The sequence below is a fragment of the Dipodomys merriami genome, unplaced genomic scaffold (genome assembly GCF_024711535.1).
Source record: "Dipodomys merriami isolate MVZ:Mamm:240054 unplaced genomic scaffold, mDipMer1.0.p SCAF_2, whole genome shotgun sequence".
NCBI classification, from domain to species: Eukaryota; Metazoa; Chordata; class Mammalia; order Rodentia; family Heteromyidae; genus Dipodomys; species Dipodomys merriami.
Genome location: NW_027203381.1, coordinates 102,725,941 through 102,742,804, shown reverse-complemented (window position 1 = coordinate 102,742,804; position 16,864 = coordinate 102,725,941). Strand labels below are relative to the sequence as shown.

The 16,864-nt window shown below is 35.2% G+C and overlaps 1 protein-coding gene across 3 annotated transcripts in view; it reads left to right on the top strand.

Moving 5' to 3' along the window:
- Positions 1-15,303, top strand: part of Samsn1 (SAM domain, SH3 domain and nuclear localization signals 1) — a 133,874-nt gene extending 118,571 nt beyond the window's left edge. For all 3 annotated transcript variants that reach the window (XM_070030490.1, XM_070030489.1, XM_070030488.1), the window contains 2 exons: positions 2,249-2,399; positions 14,231-15,303. In XM_070030490.1, the coding sequence (XP_069886591.1) occupies positions 2,249-2,399; positions 14,231-14,433 (354 nt within the window). In that variant the 3' untranslated portion in view covers positions 14,434-15,303. The remainder of the gene's footprint in view (positions 1-2,248; positions 2,400-14,230) is intronic.
- The last annotated feature ends 1,561 nt before the right edge of the window (positions 15,304-16,864 follow it).

Genomic DNA, 16,864 nt, shown 5'->3' with positions numbered 1-16,864 from the left:
AGGAAATTAATGAATATTTATGTAGTAAAGTTAAAAAATGTAAGACAACAAAAGAAAACTGTTTTGCCAGATCAGCTCTTATTTCTCCTTGATTAGTTTTATTATTCAAGGACAGGTTTTAATATAACATCCCTTGAACTAAATCATAGTGGTCCTTAGTGACAAGATTAATGTTAAGAAAGTGCAATAAAAAATGCAGTACAAGACCCACGAAAGGTGGGGGGGGAGGATTGGGTAGGGGCCAGGGGGAAGATGGGAAGGGATGGGAAAGGGAAACAAAGGAGGAGGCTACAATGCTTGATAAGAAATGTACTCATTATCTTGCCCATGTAATTGTAACCCCTCTGTACAGTATTTTCACAATTAAAAAAAAAGACCCACAGGATCATGTCTAAATGAGAATGATTAACAGAATACAAAGAGTAAAGTGAAAAGTCACAGAAAGGAAAGAAAAAAATGAAAAGAAAATGGTAGTTTTTACAAAGGGAAGATAATAAAATGCAATCATTCCAAAAGTTATTTGTTATCAAACAGTGATCATTAATTCTCATAATAATTGTGGTGAGGAAATAGGTTGTCTGTTTTTATAATCTTCTTGTTATATTAACATTACTTTTTGAATCATCTGCATTGTTAAATGATGTATAAATATGTAACCTCACTTGATACTTTCCTAGAACTATCTCAGCAGTACCATCTATTTCTAAAACTTACTCAGCAGTGCTTTGAAATTTTCATAATTCATCAATTAAGACTTTCTTTATATAAATTATCTCGTTATTTACCTGTTTATACACACATGGTTTGTATTTTTTTTCTTTTTTTGGGGGGGGCGGGGGAGGGTCTGGTAGTGGGGCCTAAACTCTGGGCCTGGGCACTGTCCCTCAGCTCTTCAGCTCAAGGTTAGCGCTCTACCACTTGAGCCACAGCTCCACTTCCGACTTTTTTCTTTTTGCTTATGTGGTGCTAAGGAATGGAACCCAGGGCCTCATGCATGCAAGGCAAGCGCTCTATCACTGAGCCACCTTCCCAGCCCACATGGTTTGTATTCTTATACATTCCTCTGTTATTATTGGCTCAGCATGGAAGGGACAGTACTTGGGAATAGTATAGTTTCAGTTTTTGCCTTAGCAACTTATTTGTTTTATGCTTTAGAAAAAACAAAAATCTAGGGCTGTAAAATCTTACCCCAAAGGCCACAGTTAGATGGTTGTGTCAGAAAGGAATTTTTTTTATTCAGTTGTCTAATTCTATGCTCTTCTTGGGCAAACTATTTTTGTAATTGTTACTCTTTTTCCTTTTTACATTTTTAAGTAATAAGTTCTTCCTGATTACTTAAAAACTTTTCAACTTCCTCTTATCCAATTTTAGTAACTAAAATAAGAATATTGAAATTATGATATAAATGGGAGAGTTTTTTGAGGAAGTTGTAAAAGTATTCTACTCAATTTGCATTTTTTATTCAGTCAGAAATAACAGGGGTTGTATAAATAATGTAGATTTTAAAATCAGAAGTCTATGAATTTTAAATTTTAAATTGATAAATGATACAAATGTCAGCTTCTCTCTCACACATACACACAGAGATAGAGAGAGAAAAACAGAGAGAGAGAGAAGGAAATAATACTTTTCCCATGGAGTCCATTTATATTTAATACAGAAATTTAAGTTTTATTTTTAAAATACATTTCAACCAAAATGCAAAATCATATATATATAGTTTTTTTAAATTCATTTTTACCCAAAGAAGGTAATGAAACTAGCTGTTTTTATAATCATGCAAACAAGATAATATATAGATTAAGAAATATTACTATAATATACTCTTTTACAGGAAGTTTATCAGTAGAGTTAAGGAAATGTTACCAGTGTCCATGTAACTAGTCAGAAGTGTAAAGAACCAGTGGGATGAAGGATTCCGTTACTAAGCTGATCCTTAGCACTGTTATAGCTGGAGGTAACTCTTTCCGTTACTAAGCTGATCCTTAGCACTGTTATAGCTGGAGGTAACTCTTTCTCTACGTTTATCCTTCTAGAGGTGACAATACACAACATTCTCTTTAAAGTGCTGGAGTTTGAATTTGAATAACTGGTGCAATAAAATTGATTCAAGCCAGAATTCTACAGACTGGCATCCTTCATTTTCTATCTGAAGCTCTATACTCCCTTTAAACCCAAAATAACTAAACAGAAAGTATTTAAACATAGCTCTTGGATATAATATGATGCTTATTTTTCTCCCCCACAGGACTATACCTCAACACTTTTGCTCAATGGTTATGAGACGCTGGAAGATTTAAAAGATATAACAGACAGTCATCTCATTGAATTAAACATTGCAGACCCAGAAGATAGGATGAGGCTACTATCAGCTGCTGAAAATCTCCTCGATGAAGAAAGTAAGTACATTGACCTGCTGTGGTTTTTTTTTTCCCTCCCTAGCATTCTTGCTTTGGTGTAAATAGCAAAATCATTCAAAGTAAAGATCCAGGTGTATTTACTGAGAGCCATGTATAATGTTCTCTTTTATAAAGTAAGAATTTTCGTTTAACCTTAGGAACAACAACTCTGATCAAATCTATAATTGAGGAAAGGATTTCTTTCTGTTCCTTGAATTCTCAGGAAGTAAAATGACTTCTCTCTCGGTCCCTCATTTTGATGCTGCAGAGCTATTAATTTGCAGGCAAGTGGATGCCTGCATTTCCAAAGACTGAGGGAGGTTAGAGACAAATATTTAGTGACAGCATGAGCCATTAGTGAGAAATGTAACACATGGCTTCTGTAGAACAACACAGAACATGGCTCTAAGCTAATGAGGCTTTGTGCCATACAGGAAAATTCGTTTCATTACCATATAGTCACATCTTGTATGTGTTTATAGCACTCTGTGAAAATGCTCTAATGGCTTGCAAAAATATGCAGCTCTTTTTATTATCTAAGATGGTTTTCTGTATTTGTAAGTATAAAGTGAAGATGGAATAATGCATGCAGATTCACTTAGAGAAGAATATTAGCTATGTCAACTGGCTTGGAGCTTTTACAATTACCCAGCCAGAACGCCCTTCCTATTAAATCTCCTCAAGCAGGGCCTCCTAGCTTGAGTTGAAGGCATGCCAAACTGTAAAGATTTTTTGTGATGATAAAAAGAGGGTAAAAAGTCTAATATTTGAGATGAAAAATAATTTGTATCAACCAAACATCAAACTGATAGCAACTCTCATTGTAGTTGAACACATGTTCCACGAAAATCTTTGGGACGAAGTGTTGATTATCTTACCTGGTACCCTTCACACAGCACTCCAAGTTAAATAGCCAAGACTATTTAACTCCAAGTTGAGGATGAGACATTGAGATAATAAGCAATTTGTCTAAGTGCAAATCCTTGGAAGTTTTAGAACTTGGATTCCTACTATGATTTGTGAGGCTAATCTATACTTTCTAACACTGTAACAGCCAGATGAAGAGCAACAGAGGAAAGCTGAATTTAGCCCTCAGACCTCCTGACTTCCTTTGTGGGCTATCCTGTGTCTCCTCTGGCAAATCCTGCAAAACTGAAGCTTAGTCACTTGCTATGCATTTGCTTTTTATGTGGTAGGAATTCATTTACATTTTTCGAAACTGTTCCTTACTTTATTCTGACTTGCTATCTTGAGTTCTCCTAGATCTTCATCCTATTCCAACAGATTTCAAATTCATGACTAATTCAACACCAGCAGAACTTACTTCATCTTCAGATCTTTAGGTTTTCATATGCTTTCTCTGAAGTTTTGAGGCCAGGAGATTAATACAAGAGCACAATGAGTCACAGAGGCAAACAAAGACTAGCCTTAAGAAAGTAGTTAATTTAGTTAATAATTCAAGCCCAGACATTATCTCCCAAGGCAGTTTTTTTTATATCTCATCCATTTCAAGCTAGGATAACTCACTAAACAATGTTTGCTTAAAAACTACCTTATATTCATTATATTTACTGTCATGCTAATATCCTCGAAAATAATTTGAGTATAGGATGGAGAACAATATGGTGGGGTTTTTTGGGGGGGAGGGTGTTTGTCAGTCATGGGGTTTGAACTCTGGACCTGCGTGCTGTCCCTTAGCTCTTCAGATCAAGGCTAATGCTCTACTACTTGAGCCACAGCACCACTTCAGGTTTTCTGAGTGGTTTATTGGAGCTAAGAGTCTCATGGCCTTTCCTGCCGGGACTGGCTTTGAACCGTGGTCCTCAGATTTCAGCCTCCTTACAGGCATGAGCCATCAGTGCCCAGCGAAAAATAAGTTTTGAACAAGTAAAAATAATTGTTTTTCTTCTCTAACCATACACATGGATATGTTTGTTTTCTAATTTTCAAATGAGTAATTAAGAAGTAAGTTTCAAACAGCTGGATAAATAGAAGACATTAGGAAATTGAGATTGTCTGGTACTTTTTCAGGTTTCTTCTCCAGGACTTTATGTCATGGTTCCAGTTCAGAAAGTAGAAGTGAATCTCAGTACTCTGGAGGTTGAGGCACAATGATTTAGAGTTCTTGCAGTCTGGGCCTCCACAGTGAGACCTTTAAAATATTATACGTGTGTGTGTGTGTGTGTGTGTGTGTGTGTGTGTGTGTGTGTGTGTGCATGTAATGTATGTGTGCATGGAAGTTTTGTTTGAAAACAAAACCTTTGTTTTTCAGAGTCACAAAATGACTCTGAAAGGTGAGAGGTCATCTAGGCTCTCCCACAGGAGGGTTGTGAAGGAGAAAGTGCTTTCAGGTAAAGCTACTAAGCAGGAACACAAAGAAAGATGAGTTCCAAATCAAAGTCATATATGTTCTTCACTTCTTTCTTTTACCTCTTTCCTTGCCTGTCTACTGTCCATGTTAACCAAAGAATAATGATGTATATTGATAACAACAATATGAGAGCTGAGTATCATTTTTAAAATCTGGCTCAATTTTTCCATTGCATGATGGGGAAACTAAAATGTGAATAGCTGAGTAACTTTCTCAAGCTCATTTATGTAGAAGTTAGATGCTTAAGTCCATTAGAATCATATCCTAGCCTGTGAAGGGAAAATATAATATCTCTCAGAATGGAGTGGTTTTCATTATATGATATATAAAAGAGGATAAACCCCAGATCGTATTTCCTGAAACAAAACTTTTAGCAAGTAGCATTTGAAGGTCAAGAGAAGTTAATCACTTACGAAAACCCCATAATGTGCAAAATATACACAAAAAGGCAAATTCAGGGAGATGAAAATTGCAGATACAACCAGTGTTACTTGTCAACATAGAAGCCTGAGATTTTTTTCTTATTTTAATCTTATGGTCTAAAGTAGTATTAGAATATACATGTCAAAAAGATGCATACTTCACGTTATGCTATTGTGACTGAAAGCTATTTATCTTATATGAAACTGCTTTGCTCAAGAAATAAAGAAGAATGACTTCCATTTGTAGATAAGATGGTGAATTCTGATGATTTGGCACCATGCTGCAGGCTTATTTTTATCTATTCTTTACTCTGTGAATCATATCTTCTGTAACCATGCTAAAGATTAAAAACACAACCTTCATGTATCTTGAATGATAAAGACCTTGAATATATGGTTATATAAAACGGAGACATTATTAAAAACAAATGCATGTCACACTCACAGGTTAAAAATAGTTTTTTTAAAGAAGGAAATACGTACATGGATCTGGATTTTATGTGTGTATTTTTATTTCAATCATTGAATAATATCAGTTTGAGGATGTCAAAAAATGCCAATTTAGGGTTGTATTGTTTGTTAGGCCGTGAACTTAGAAAGTTTTTGCTTTCCTAAGCATTGAATATAAAAACTGAACAAACTCGGCACATGTTTTGTGGGTAAGAGTTTAAACTAATATGAAAATAAAGAAAAGGACCCAGATGTGTCTTTAATATTTCTAGAGAAATTAGGAAGATAGGAAATAAGTCAAAGAAAAACCAGAAATCTAATATTTTAAACAAAAAATTTCCTTTCCTCTTAGCCTAGAGATTATTAGTATTGTTTGCACTTTGACCTTGAAAATGTAAACTGGGCTAAACTTTTTAGGTCACTGCTTGGCAGGAATAAAGATGCTTTTCAAACTAGCTGATAGAAAGGCTATTGAGTAGTCTAAAATGATCACAAGATTACCACTAGAAAAAGGTAATGATTTGGCGGGAGGGGGTTCCACAACCCAAGAAAGACAAGCAGAGATATTCAGACTTTATTCTGAGGTTGCATTAGAACTGAGTAGAATTTGCTCTCTCACCTGGGAATCTAGATAAGGCTAGAGAGAAAAAAAATTGGTATTGAGGCCTAATTCCTGGAGAAGAAAATTGAAGTGTTATCTATTAATTTTGTGGACATTAGGGTCTCTTTATTTATTGAGGGAGTTTAAAAAAATAATTTCTCTCTTTTGGGAGTAAATACTATTAGTGAAAAGGAGGAGAGGCAAAGAAAAAGTGGGGAGATCTGCAAAAGCACAACCTTAAAAACCCCTTTGCCAGCCAGTGCTGCCAGTAGTTTATGCTTGAACTCCTAGCTACACAGGAAGCTGAGATCTGAGGATCCAGGTTAAATCTAGCCTGAGCAGGGAAGTCTGAGAGACTCTCTAATATCCTACCAAAGAAGTTGAAAATGGAGCTGTGGCTCAAGTGATAGAGAGCCAGCCTTGAGCTAAAGAAGCTCAGAGACAGCATTCAGAATCTGAGTTCAAGCCCCAGCAGCAGGGAGAAATAATAACTCTTTACCTTATTCAAAAATGCTTTTTCAGAATAAGATACATACACTGCTATTAATAGTATATATTTTCTATCAGTTCTGTACTTGTCACCTTTCCCCATTTAGAAGCACATTGGTGTGTTCTATAATCACATCTATTGAATGTTTACTATTGTCCTTGAGGAAAACGGGTGATGGAAGTATTTTGCCTTACCTTAGAGGGATCACTTAAATTTTCAATTAAAATAAAAATTTGCTAACAAGATACGCAAATGGTATAGAATCTATATACAATTTACTTTAGGTGCCTTACAAAGTCTCGTTGCAGTGCCAAATGAGGAGGAAGGGGACGGGGGGAAGGGAAAAGGACCTGGTGTGCAAGGTATTGGCACCAGCTGTGGTCCCAGTAGCCCCTTATTGCTAAACCATCCCAGGTTGTGCCTTCTTGCCTGTCTGCCTGCTCAAATTGATGCAGGCAAAATGGAGCAGGGAGTAGTCAGGAGCTGGAACAGGAGTTTGCACCAGGGGAGATTTGCAGCGATGCCAAGCTCCAGTCCAGCAGTTGGCCTAAACATGTGCCAGCCTAGCCCGGTGCCCCAGCCCCTGACATGTGTACCTGGGGTGGCCAAACTATTTGCCATATGATTTCAGTCTAGATTCCAGAAATGCACAGCTTTTAGGGAAAGACATGGTATCTACCCACATATATAAGGTGCAGGAGACATGCAGGCATTTTACTTGTGTGCATTTATAAATATGTATTTGATATCTATTCCTAGTCATAGATGATTGGCTTTATGCAATTTCATTCCTCCAGATTTTGGGCTTCAGTAAGATTTCATTTAGGATACATATCACATGTTTATTCCTTTGCCATACAGCAATTTCTATTGAAAGAATTTACAGATTTTTTTCACCTAAGTCATCTAAACACCTTTGTAAAGTTTATAAACAGAGCACTACTACAGTTGCTTGCATAACGCACTGTTATTGTACCTGGTTTCATAATGAACACATAGTCTAAAAAGACCTAATCCTCTATTTCCCAAAGCCATCCTGTACATGTTTAACAAATGCTTCTAGAATGAACATATGCTGTGGGAGGGGGTAAAGGGATTTGTAAATAGTAAGTAAGATTTTTGTCCTTTTGATAAAAAAATTAAAATATCCTCCAATCTTAGCACACACATACACACACACACACACACACACACACACACACACACACAAGTTCTTGGAATAGTCAGGTATTGATTGGCATGTGTCATTGGTTTTATCTTATGTATATGCCTATTGTGTGTGTGTGTGTGTGTGTGTGTGTGTGTGTGTGTGTGTGTAAAAGATTATAAAAATGTTGTAGATTTTTGGAGAAGAAAAATGTAAAGAACTAAAAGTTTAAAAATGTACATTTTTGTAACCAGAAATTATAGTTTCAAGATTTTATCCTACTAAATTCAAAATAAAAATATGAGTTAAAACATTAGTAGTGTAGTAATAAACTATAGTAATATATCAAAAGTATTAAGGAAGTGATATAGAACTTTCTGTATATTGATGTGGAAATATATCCTAAGAATATTAAACAAAAAAATAGAAAGTTATATAGGATAATCTTATTATAGTGGAAAAGTATAATAATAACAGCATGAGATTAATTTTTCATCATATCAATATAAATAAGCATAATCTTATTTGTATCCTCATGTTTTCTTCTTTCCTTTTCCATTTGGCTAGACCTGAGAATTAAACTTGCATAAGACAGATCAACAAAAGCCTAAATTTTTTATTTACCATGTTACATGGCAAGTCATGCTTCATGAGGAAAGTAAGAATTGAAGAATCAGTTACTGACTCGTACCTAGAGTAGCAAGCTATAAAAATAATACAAGGCACAGGGGCATAGTCTGGAGTGTATAATTAGGTCAAGATGTAGCAAGGATGATAAAGCTTAATCTGCAGATTTCCTGTGGCTTTGATGTTAAGGATGATAATTTCTTTCCTTATAAGGAGGCCATATTTCATGTGGAATTTCATCCTGCCTTTAAGATACAGAGGAAGGTAGAGTTATCAAATACCAAGTGGTTTTTTTTTCAAGTACTTTTAACTAAAATAGTGAATATATCAAAGTAGCTTGTTTGAACATGGCGTGTTTTCAACTTGTTCAAGTAGACAGGGTTAATTAATCTATCAGAATATGAAATTGATTTCCCTAGGCTTCTAATTCAATAGTATACAATGGCAGTTTTAAATCTCATTTGTTCATCATCAAAATAGTTAAAAATGACAATTAAGGGCAGAAATTTTCTGAGTCCAAAGCCCTCCACTGGAGTTTGTGGCCAGACAGGGCACTCACCCAACCTGTTTTCCACATATGGCTCAGTGATTGTAATCTCCAAGGAGACTGATCTCCAGGGAGAATGTCTCTGCCCCCATCGACCTGTCAGTACAGTGTAAGTAAAGGTCACCAGGTGTGTGAGTGAGATTTCCTCCACAGTACACAACTCACCACAGGATCAGTTATGATACTGGGCCACAAAGAGAGCAAATAGAGGAAGAGTGATTTCAACTCCATATTCCCTCTTGGCCTCCATAGTAGATTCCTGTTTCTTATTTTGTGTTATTTTCAAGAAAAGAGGTTAGTAATAAAGTAAAATAAGCATCACACATGCAGTTTAGTTAGAAAACTACAGTCCTAAGAGATTTAAGGACATGTTTAAGATGAAATTAAATGTAGCTGAGAGCCCTGTTGTATGTTTTTACTAAATTTCCCTCCATGAAAGAAAATAAAAAACTGTTTCTGCACAAAAATCTAGCCATAGAAGCGTGTACTACATCATTTCTTTCTTTCTTTTTTTTTGGGGGGGGGTGGGGGGGTCCGGTTGTGGGGCCTGAACTCTGGGCCTGGGCGCTGTCCTTCAGCTCTTCAGCTCAAGGCTAGTGCTCTACCAATTGAGCCACAGGGCCACTTCCGGCTTTTTTCTTTTTGCTTATGTGGTGCTGAGGAATGGAGCCCAGGGCCTCATGCATTCAAGGCAAGCGCTCTACCACTGAGCCACCTTCCCAGTCCCTCATTTCTTTTTTTGAGTGACTTAAATGGACACAAAACATGAGAGTGAGTATTAAAACATACTAAGGTGTCTATCTTTGATTTTTTTCTTTTGAGCATAGTGCCAGAATAGGAAAAGAAGAGGACTGCTTATAAAACAGCTTTATCTGAATTTTAAACAATTTCTTTCTGATCTTTAGTTCTTATTTCCTCAGTCTAAACATCACTTTTATTAAAATATATTATTTATCACTTCCTTTGGCTAAGCTTATTTTACTATACCTTCGAAGTTGTGTTATTTTATAATATCTGTAAGAGAGGATTAGCAAAGACATATTCTGAAGATTTGAGTAAAGAAACCTGGGACAATTTTCTAATAGGTGAATATAGGGAATATTTCTCTCCTTAGAGTATTGAGAACATTTTCCCAGAATGAAGAGCTCGTTCTATTTCCTTAAATATTTCTTCACTTTTAGTATAATTGAGATTGCCCACAATTAATTAAATGTCACAACTCCAATATAATTATTTTGTGAATAATTATATTAGCTGTCTTCTGTTTTAATCACCATGCCACTTTATTTTCCCCAACATTGATGACTATCTTAAAATCCTTGATTTTGGTCCATAAGCTTTAATTTACTGTTTTTGTAGGAAATAAAATATTTTAACATTCAAATTCATTATTGGTAATAAAATATTTGCTAAACAATTCTTTCTTAACCTATTAATTTTATTTTCATTACATACAGTACAGAAAAATGCTGGTTTCTGGAGTTCATATTGTGCTTGTAATTAAGCTGTATTAACAGAAGACATGTCAATGATTATAATTCTTTAGCATATTCAGAATGAAACTATGTAGTCTTTAGGATATTCACAAACTATTGATGGCTGCATTTTTTAAAGCCATTTTATTTTTTATTATTTGGAAATTAAAATATAAAGCATTGTACAGCTTTAAATGAAAATACAGAAAAGTTTATATACATATGTATATACTTGTCTGCATACTTTAATGATAAAATGTGTGCAAACTTAAGATATTATCAGAAATACTTTAGTATTAAAAGATGCATTCAGATATCCAATAGAAGTCTGCAATTTTGGAGGCAAACTCTTTTCTCATTCCTATGTGTTACTTGCGTGGTTAGCTCAGATGCTTGAACCATAGAACAAAACTGATGAAGGTTGTGTTTTCAATTTCTGGGTAGGCCAGTTAGCTTTACTGTGCTTCATGGCCACATGGAGGGACTAAATGACTTAGAAAGAAAATGTGAATGCATTAGTATGAATTCATCTTCTCTGAGGAAAAGGTTAAAAAAAAAATCTTCTCTAACAGAAGACCTACCTTTGTGCTAATCCCTATCATTACTGTCAGGATGAAAAGAAACAAGAAGAGGAAAATCTTAAGTCTCTGAATACAAAGACTGGATACCATATAGCTTTCATCTCCATAATAAAACATAATGACCTGCCTTTTCTTTTTATAGTTACAGTTGAGGGGCTCCAGCTGATCACCTGCCTGAAATTATTGCAAGCCTGGTGGGAAGCATTCGAGGAGGCATAGTCATGTTTTCATTGCACTAGGAAATCATTTAGCAAATTACTGCTGTTCTGTAAATTACTGTGCTACATAACTTTCATAATGAGAAACTGTTTCCTTTTTTCTATAAAAAATTGTAGATGAAAGAGTTCTTTGGTAAATAATCTGTATTTAAAACACATCAAATCCTACAACTTAAAGAATGTGATATGGCATTTCTTGGGTGGAAATAAACACAAATATTTTCATTACTACTATTAAACTATGACTTGGGTAAAATGTTTTTCACTTATGTTTTTTGTTACAATTTGAGTTGAAGTTGTAGAGGCTTCTTAAGATGAAATGATAATCTAAATATTTCTTTTTGGAAAGAAAAACAATTTTATAAATCAGAGTTTTTTTTTGTTTTGTTTTGTTTTGTTTTTTTAAAGCCAAGACCTCTATCTTCAAGAGAGCCTACAATTGGTAATAAACTTAAAGCAAACAGATCTTATTATAGCAATAAGTACTAAGTTGTAGGGAAGTAGCTTGACTCTTTACAGTTGAAGGAGGTGTGGTCTTATCTCCATCACTGTGGTATTCCAAAAGGGCCACATTTCAGAATGATCAGAGTTAATGTGCTAGGATGCATAACAAAGGACTAATTCCTCTAGCCTTTTCCAGAGACAGTTGGATAATATAGCAGAAACTGCTCATTTCACTTCAGAAGCAATAAGATAGAAAGGCAGAAACTATAAGCACTAGATCCTTAGATGGGCATATTAAACTGTAATCCTCTTGTGAAACCTTTTGAAGTTCAGAAAATTAATTTTTTTGGGGGGGGGGTCCAGTCATGGGGCCTGAACTCTGGGCCTGGGTGCTGTCCCTCAGCTCTTCAGCTCAAGGCTAGCACTCTACCACTTGAGCCACAGCGCCACTTCTGGCTTTTTTCTTTTTGCTTATGTGGTGCTGAGGAATCGAACCCAGGGCCTCATGCATGCAAGGCAAGTGCTCTACCACTGAGCCACCTTCCCAGCCCTCAGAAAATTATATTAAATTAAAAGAAAAAAAAAAAAGAAAAGCAGAACCCAAAAAAGCAATTTTTTATAAAACAAAGTCTCATTTCATTAAACAAGTGTTGAAAACCAAATAAAACCAAGTTGAAAACCAAATAAATACTTAATATGTAATCCTATAGCTGAAGAAAGTTGTGCCAAATGTTCAGATTCAAGAGAGGGTCACAGATGTAGTTTTTCACATGTGCCTTAAAAAAAGTTTCAAAGAACTTTTTGATTTGTTTTGAAAAAGACGAAGGAGTAGTTTTTTAAATCATTTTCATTTAACCTTTCTCAATCAGTCATCTTAATGTAACAACAGAATCAGTAAAGGAGTTTAAGCAATGTCTTTTCTCATTTCTTCCATGGATGGCGTATAACTACTCACCATTTTGGTATATTAAATACAAGTTAATTCACTATGCAAGAGTAGCTGAGGTCAGCATGGCTCAGGTTTCATGGGTGACAGAGGTTAGTAACAATTAGATTCATAGTCGGCCATAAACAAATAATTGGCCAAGTATCTGGAACCTAGGGGAAATGCATTTTAAAGGTTGTATGCAAGAGATGTGTAAATTAGGTAGAAGGTGGGCTTCCTGAAAATAAATTAATTTGCTGTATGTTAGTCTATTGAAAATGATTGATTATACAGCCTCCTTGTTTCAGTTCTTGAAAATTTGGGTTTATTCTCTTCTTACTGGAGTTGAGTAAATACAGCAGAATGTAATCAAGTTCTAGTTCACGCCTTACATATATGTGTAATTCTCCCGATGTGAGGCTATTCAAAGGATAAAAGTGAAGAAATCCCCAGCTGATAAAGTGAAAGAGGAGGATGTGCTAAATGTAGCTAAGAAGTGGTAGTTAGATATCCATTTCTTCTCTGAAGAACTCAGTTCATGATACAGGGAACTACCCATCTGGAAGGGCAAAGAACCTTTATGATGATATTAACAGAATCCTGTGATGACTAATATAATGTTGCATAGAGTCTTTTAAAATATCTTTTAGAGGGGCTGGGAAGATGGCTCAGTGGTAGAGCGCTTGCCTTGCATGCCTGAGGCTCTGGGTTCAATTCCTCAGCACCACATAAGCAAAAAGAAAAAAGCTGGAGTGGCACTGTGGCTCAAGTGGTAGAGCTCTAGCTTTGAGCTGAAGAGCTGAGGGACAGCACCCAGGCCCAGAGTTCAGGCCCCACACCGGACCCAAAAAAAAAACAAAAACAAAAAATCTTTTAGAGTTCCAACATTAATCTAAAAGATAATGCCTATTGAATATAGAAGACTATTGAAATGAATTAATGTAAACATAAACAATTGTCTTTTTCTGATGAAAGTTGGCATAGAAAAATTCTGGACACTTTTAAGTTTTGTTATAGTCTATGCACTTGAAATTGTATTTTATCTAGTGATAGAATAACAGAATATCTATCTATTCTAGTGATCATTTGCTTATGGATTCACATTATCATGATTAGGGACTTGTTCACAAAGATTGCTATAAATTTGGCTTGTATTTTAAAAGACATATGACTTATTTTAGGTGATGCTTTAAAGAATATTTAAATGTAGAAGGCACCAGTTTTACTGTGGATACAACTTATTACCAATGAAAAACAAGAGTCCACATTGACCTTTGCTTTTGTAGGTTGTGCACATGAATTTCAGGAAACTGTAATTAAACAATAAAGGCACAATTTGTGTTCTAAGAAAACAGTGATTTGAAAATTCATATGTGTGTGTGTAACAAATAAATGTATCTTTTATTCACTGAAACTTCGACTGTAGTGAACTGAAGGTTGGAACATTTAAAATAGGATAATACATGAAAGTGAATAACAGATGAATAAAACTCCTTGGCTTTCATTAACACTTCCTCTTTCTTCCATTCACAGTCATTGAAGAACAAGTAAATGAATCTGTGTCCTTATGCATAAGCCCAGACATATCCTCAAGTAAGTCACAGTTAGATGACTGTCCAAGAGACTCTGGTTGTTATATGTCATCAGGAAATTCAGATAATGGCAAAGAAGACCTGGAATCTGAAAGTTTGCCTGTCATGATAGAGAAGATTACTCTCACAGAATCAAGTGACTGAATATCTTCCTCAACTATATGTTCTATTGATACATTCCTTTATAGCTCTCCTTGATCTTCAAGGCAGAATAGAAGAGAATATTTTGTAAATACAAACCAAATTAGAAATTTTAATCTGAATGCTGTACATACAAGTGCATACCTCTAACATTCACAGGTGTTGTAAGTAAAATGTACATTTATTAAATGCTATGTAATTTGCATAGATTAGAAAATGTTACAATGTAAGGCTCTGATATGTATTACACACGCTTTCTATTACAAACATGAAAATATGAAAATTTTCTTTTACACAAGCCAGTTTTGAACATGTGTGTATTAGTAAGTTAATATTAATGGAAGGTCTTTTGGTTGAACTGATTTGTACAAGTAATATGTGTACTCATTTTTGTTTTGTTGGGAAATTGTATTGATATCGGGAACTTTGTATCCTTGACTTGGAGTATTAGTAAATTTTGTGTTGATCTCTTTACTAATTCCATTATTTGTTATAAAAGTGCTGATAGCCAGGCACTGGTGGCTCATACCTATAATTCTAGTTACTCAGGAGGCTGAGATCTGAGGATCATGGTTCAAAGCCAGCCTGGGCAGAAAAAGTTCCTGTGAGACTCATATCTCCAATTAAACACTCATAAACCAGAAGTGGCACTGTGGCTCAAATTGTAGAATGATAGCCTTGAGTACAAAGAGGCTCAGGGACAGTGCTCAGGCCCAGAGTTCAAGCCCTACAGCCAACCCTCCCCCACAAAAAAGAACCAATAACAATATTTGATCACTCTTAATCTAGTAAAACTAATTTCAATAACTGCAGAGATATTCTTTTTTTAAGTGTAAATAAATTTTTGACCCAAATGTTAATAATAAAAAGAAATATGTATATTGTACATTCTAAGCTAGTTTTTTCAGTCTTAGACCTTTAAAGAAAACCTATTGGACAATGGTTGTATGATCAATACTCAATAATGATTCTCAAATTACTAATGGTTCTTTTAGATTCTGCTGCTCTCCTAAATCAATCTGTGTTTTCCAATTTCCTGAAGAGATAGCAACTTTGACAAACACAAGCCCTTCATTTTCTCTGTAGTTTTATCTATGGTTTTTCATTCCTAACTTCTTTTTACAAAAACCAACTACTATTCATTTGTAGCAGATCATTCTTCTATTCCACATGTGCTATCCATGTGCAAATACAATATGTAATCAAGTCCTATAGATCCTGTCTATCTAGAAATGCTTTCATACATGTGATTTGCCATCCATTTCCATGGAATCTCATAGTCTCTTAAATGTATGTGTGGAAGTTTGCTATATCTTTTCAGCTGGTTCTCTCTTTCTTGAAAGTACTGGGAAAATAGACCACCACTGTTTCCAGCTTGTCCTTCTAGCTTTTAATGTATCCTCCAAGTAGTCTTCAGAAAAAAATGTTTGATTCACAAATATAATCAACTACTTCCTTGTTTCAAAGTTTTCCCTGACCTTACATTTTGCTTACTATTGTATGTAAATGTGTTTCCAGAATATATAAATTATATTCCTCATAAAAGAGACTGAAAAAGAGGAAGAGAGACCATAGAAGGAAGGGATGTAGAGATCCCAGGAACTTCAAGTGGCCAAGAGAAGGCCCATGAGGGAGCCCTGTGCCAAAAATGATGCATGCACAGTGACAGTGCATGCCACCTTACCTGCTTTTTACCCTGAACAGATAGATGCTCAGAGTTCTTTACTCAAGAGAGTACAGGGCAAGGAATCTCAACAGAAGAGAAACAGCTTCTTGAGTAGGGGAAGCTGAGAAAAGAGAAAAGGAAAGGCAAGCCATTCCAAGATATGATGTGACTGCAAGACCAAGCTTTTGTTGCTCTTATCTGGAAGACTGACATTAATCTGAGCCTTTAGGAATAGACTTGGAATGGAGACAAAGCTACTGTATTAATATGTACAGGATAATCTTGCTATCTTGGTGACTAGATTGAAACCTGGTAAAATTCCCAATATCAAATATTTATTTACCTATATATTATACATACTGCTCGACTGTATCATATATGGGCTTTCCCATCAGATCATCTCAATTAGCAGGACACCTGCCCTGCCTGTTGGAGGTAACTATCAGGGTATACACAGTTGTAAAGCCTTTCTGAGATGCATTGATGATCTAATCCCACAGATTTTCCATATTTAAAATTTTATGACTATACTTGGTTAGAGAAAGTTTACTCCAGCTAAATGGATAACATCGTCATAGTATTTCTGATACATACTTACAAAACGTATAGATTCTACATTTTGTATATAATGCTGATAGTAAAAAAAAAAGCTTATAAATGATTAAAAAACCTTTTCAAATCATATAATTCCTAAATTTTCCTCTCTTCTATCACTGATATACACATGGACATGCTTTCATCGTAAAGTACCCTATTATGAGCTTGTCT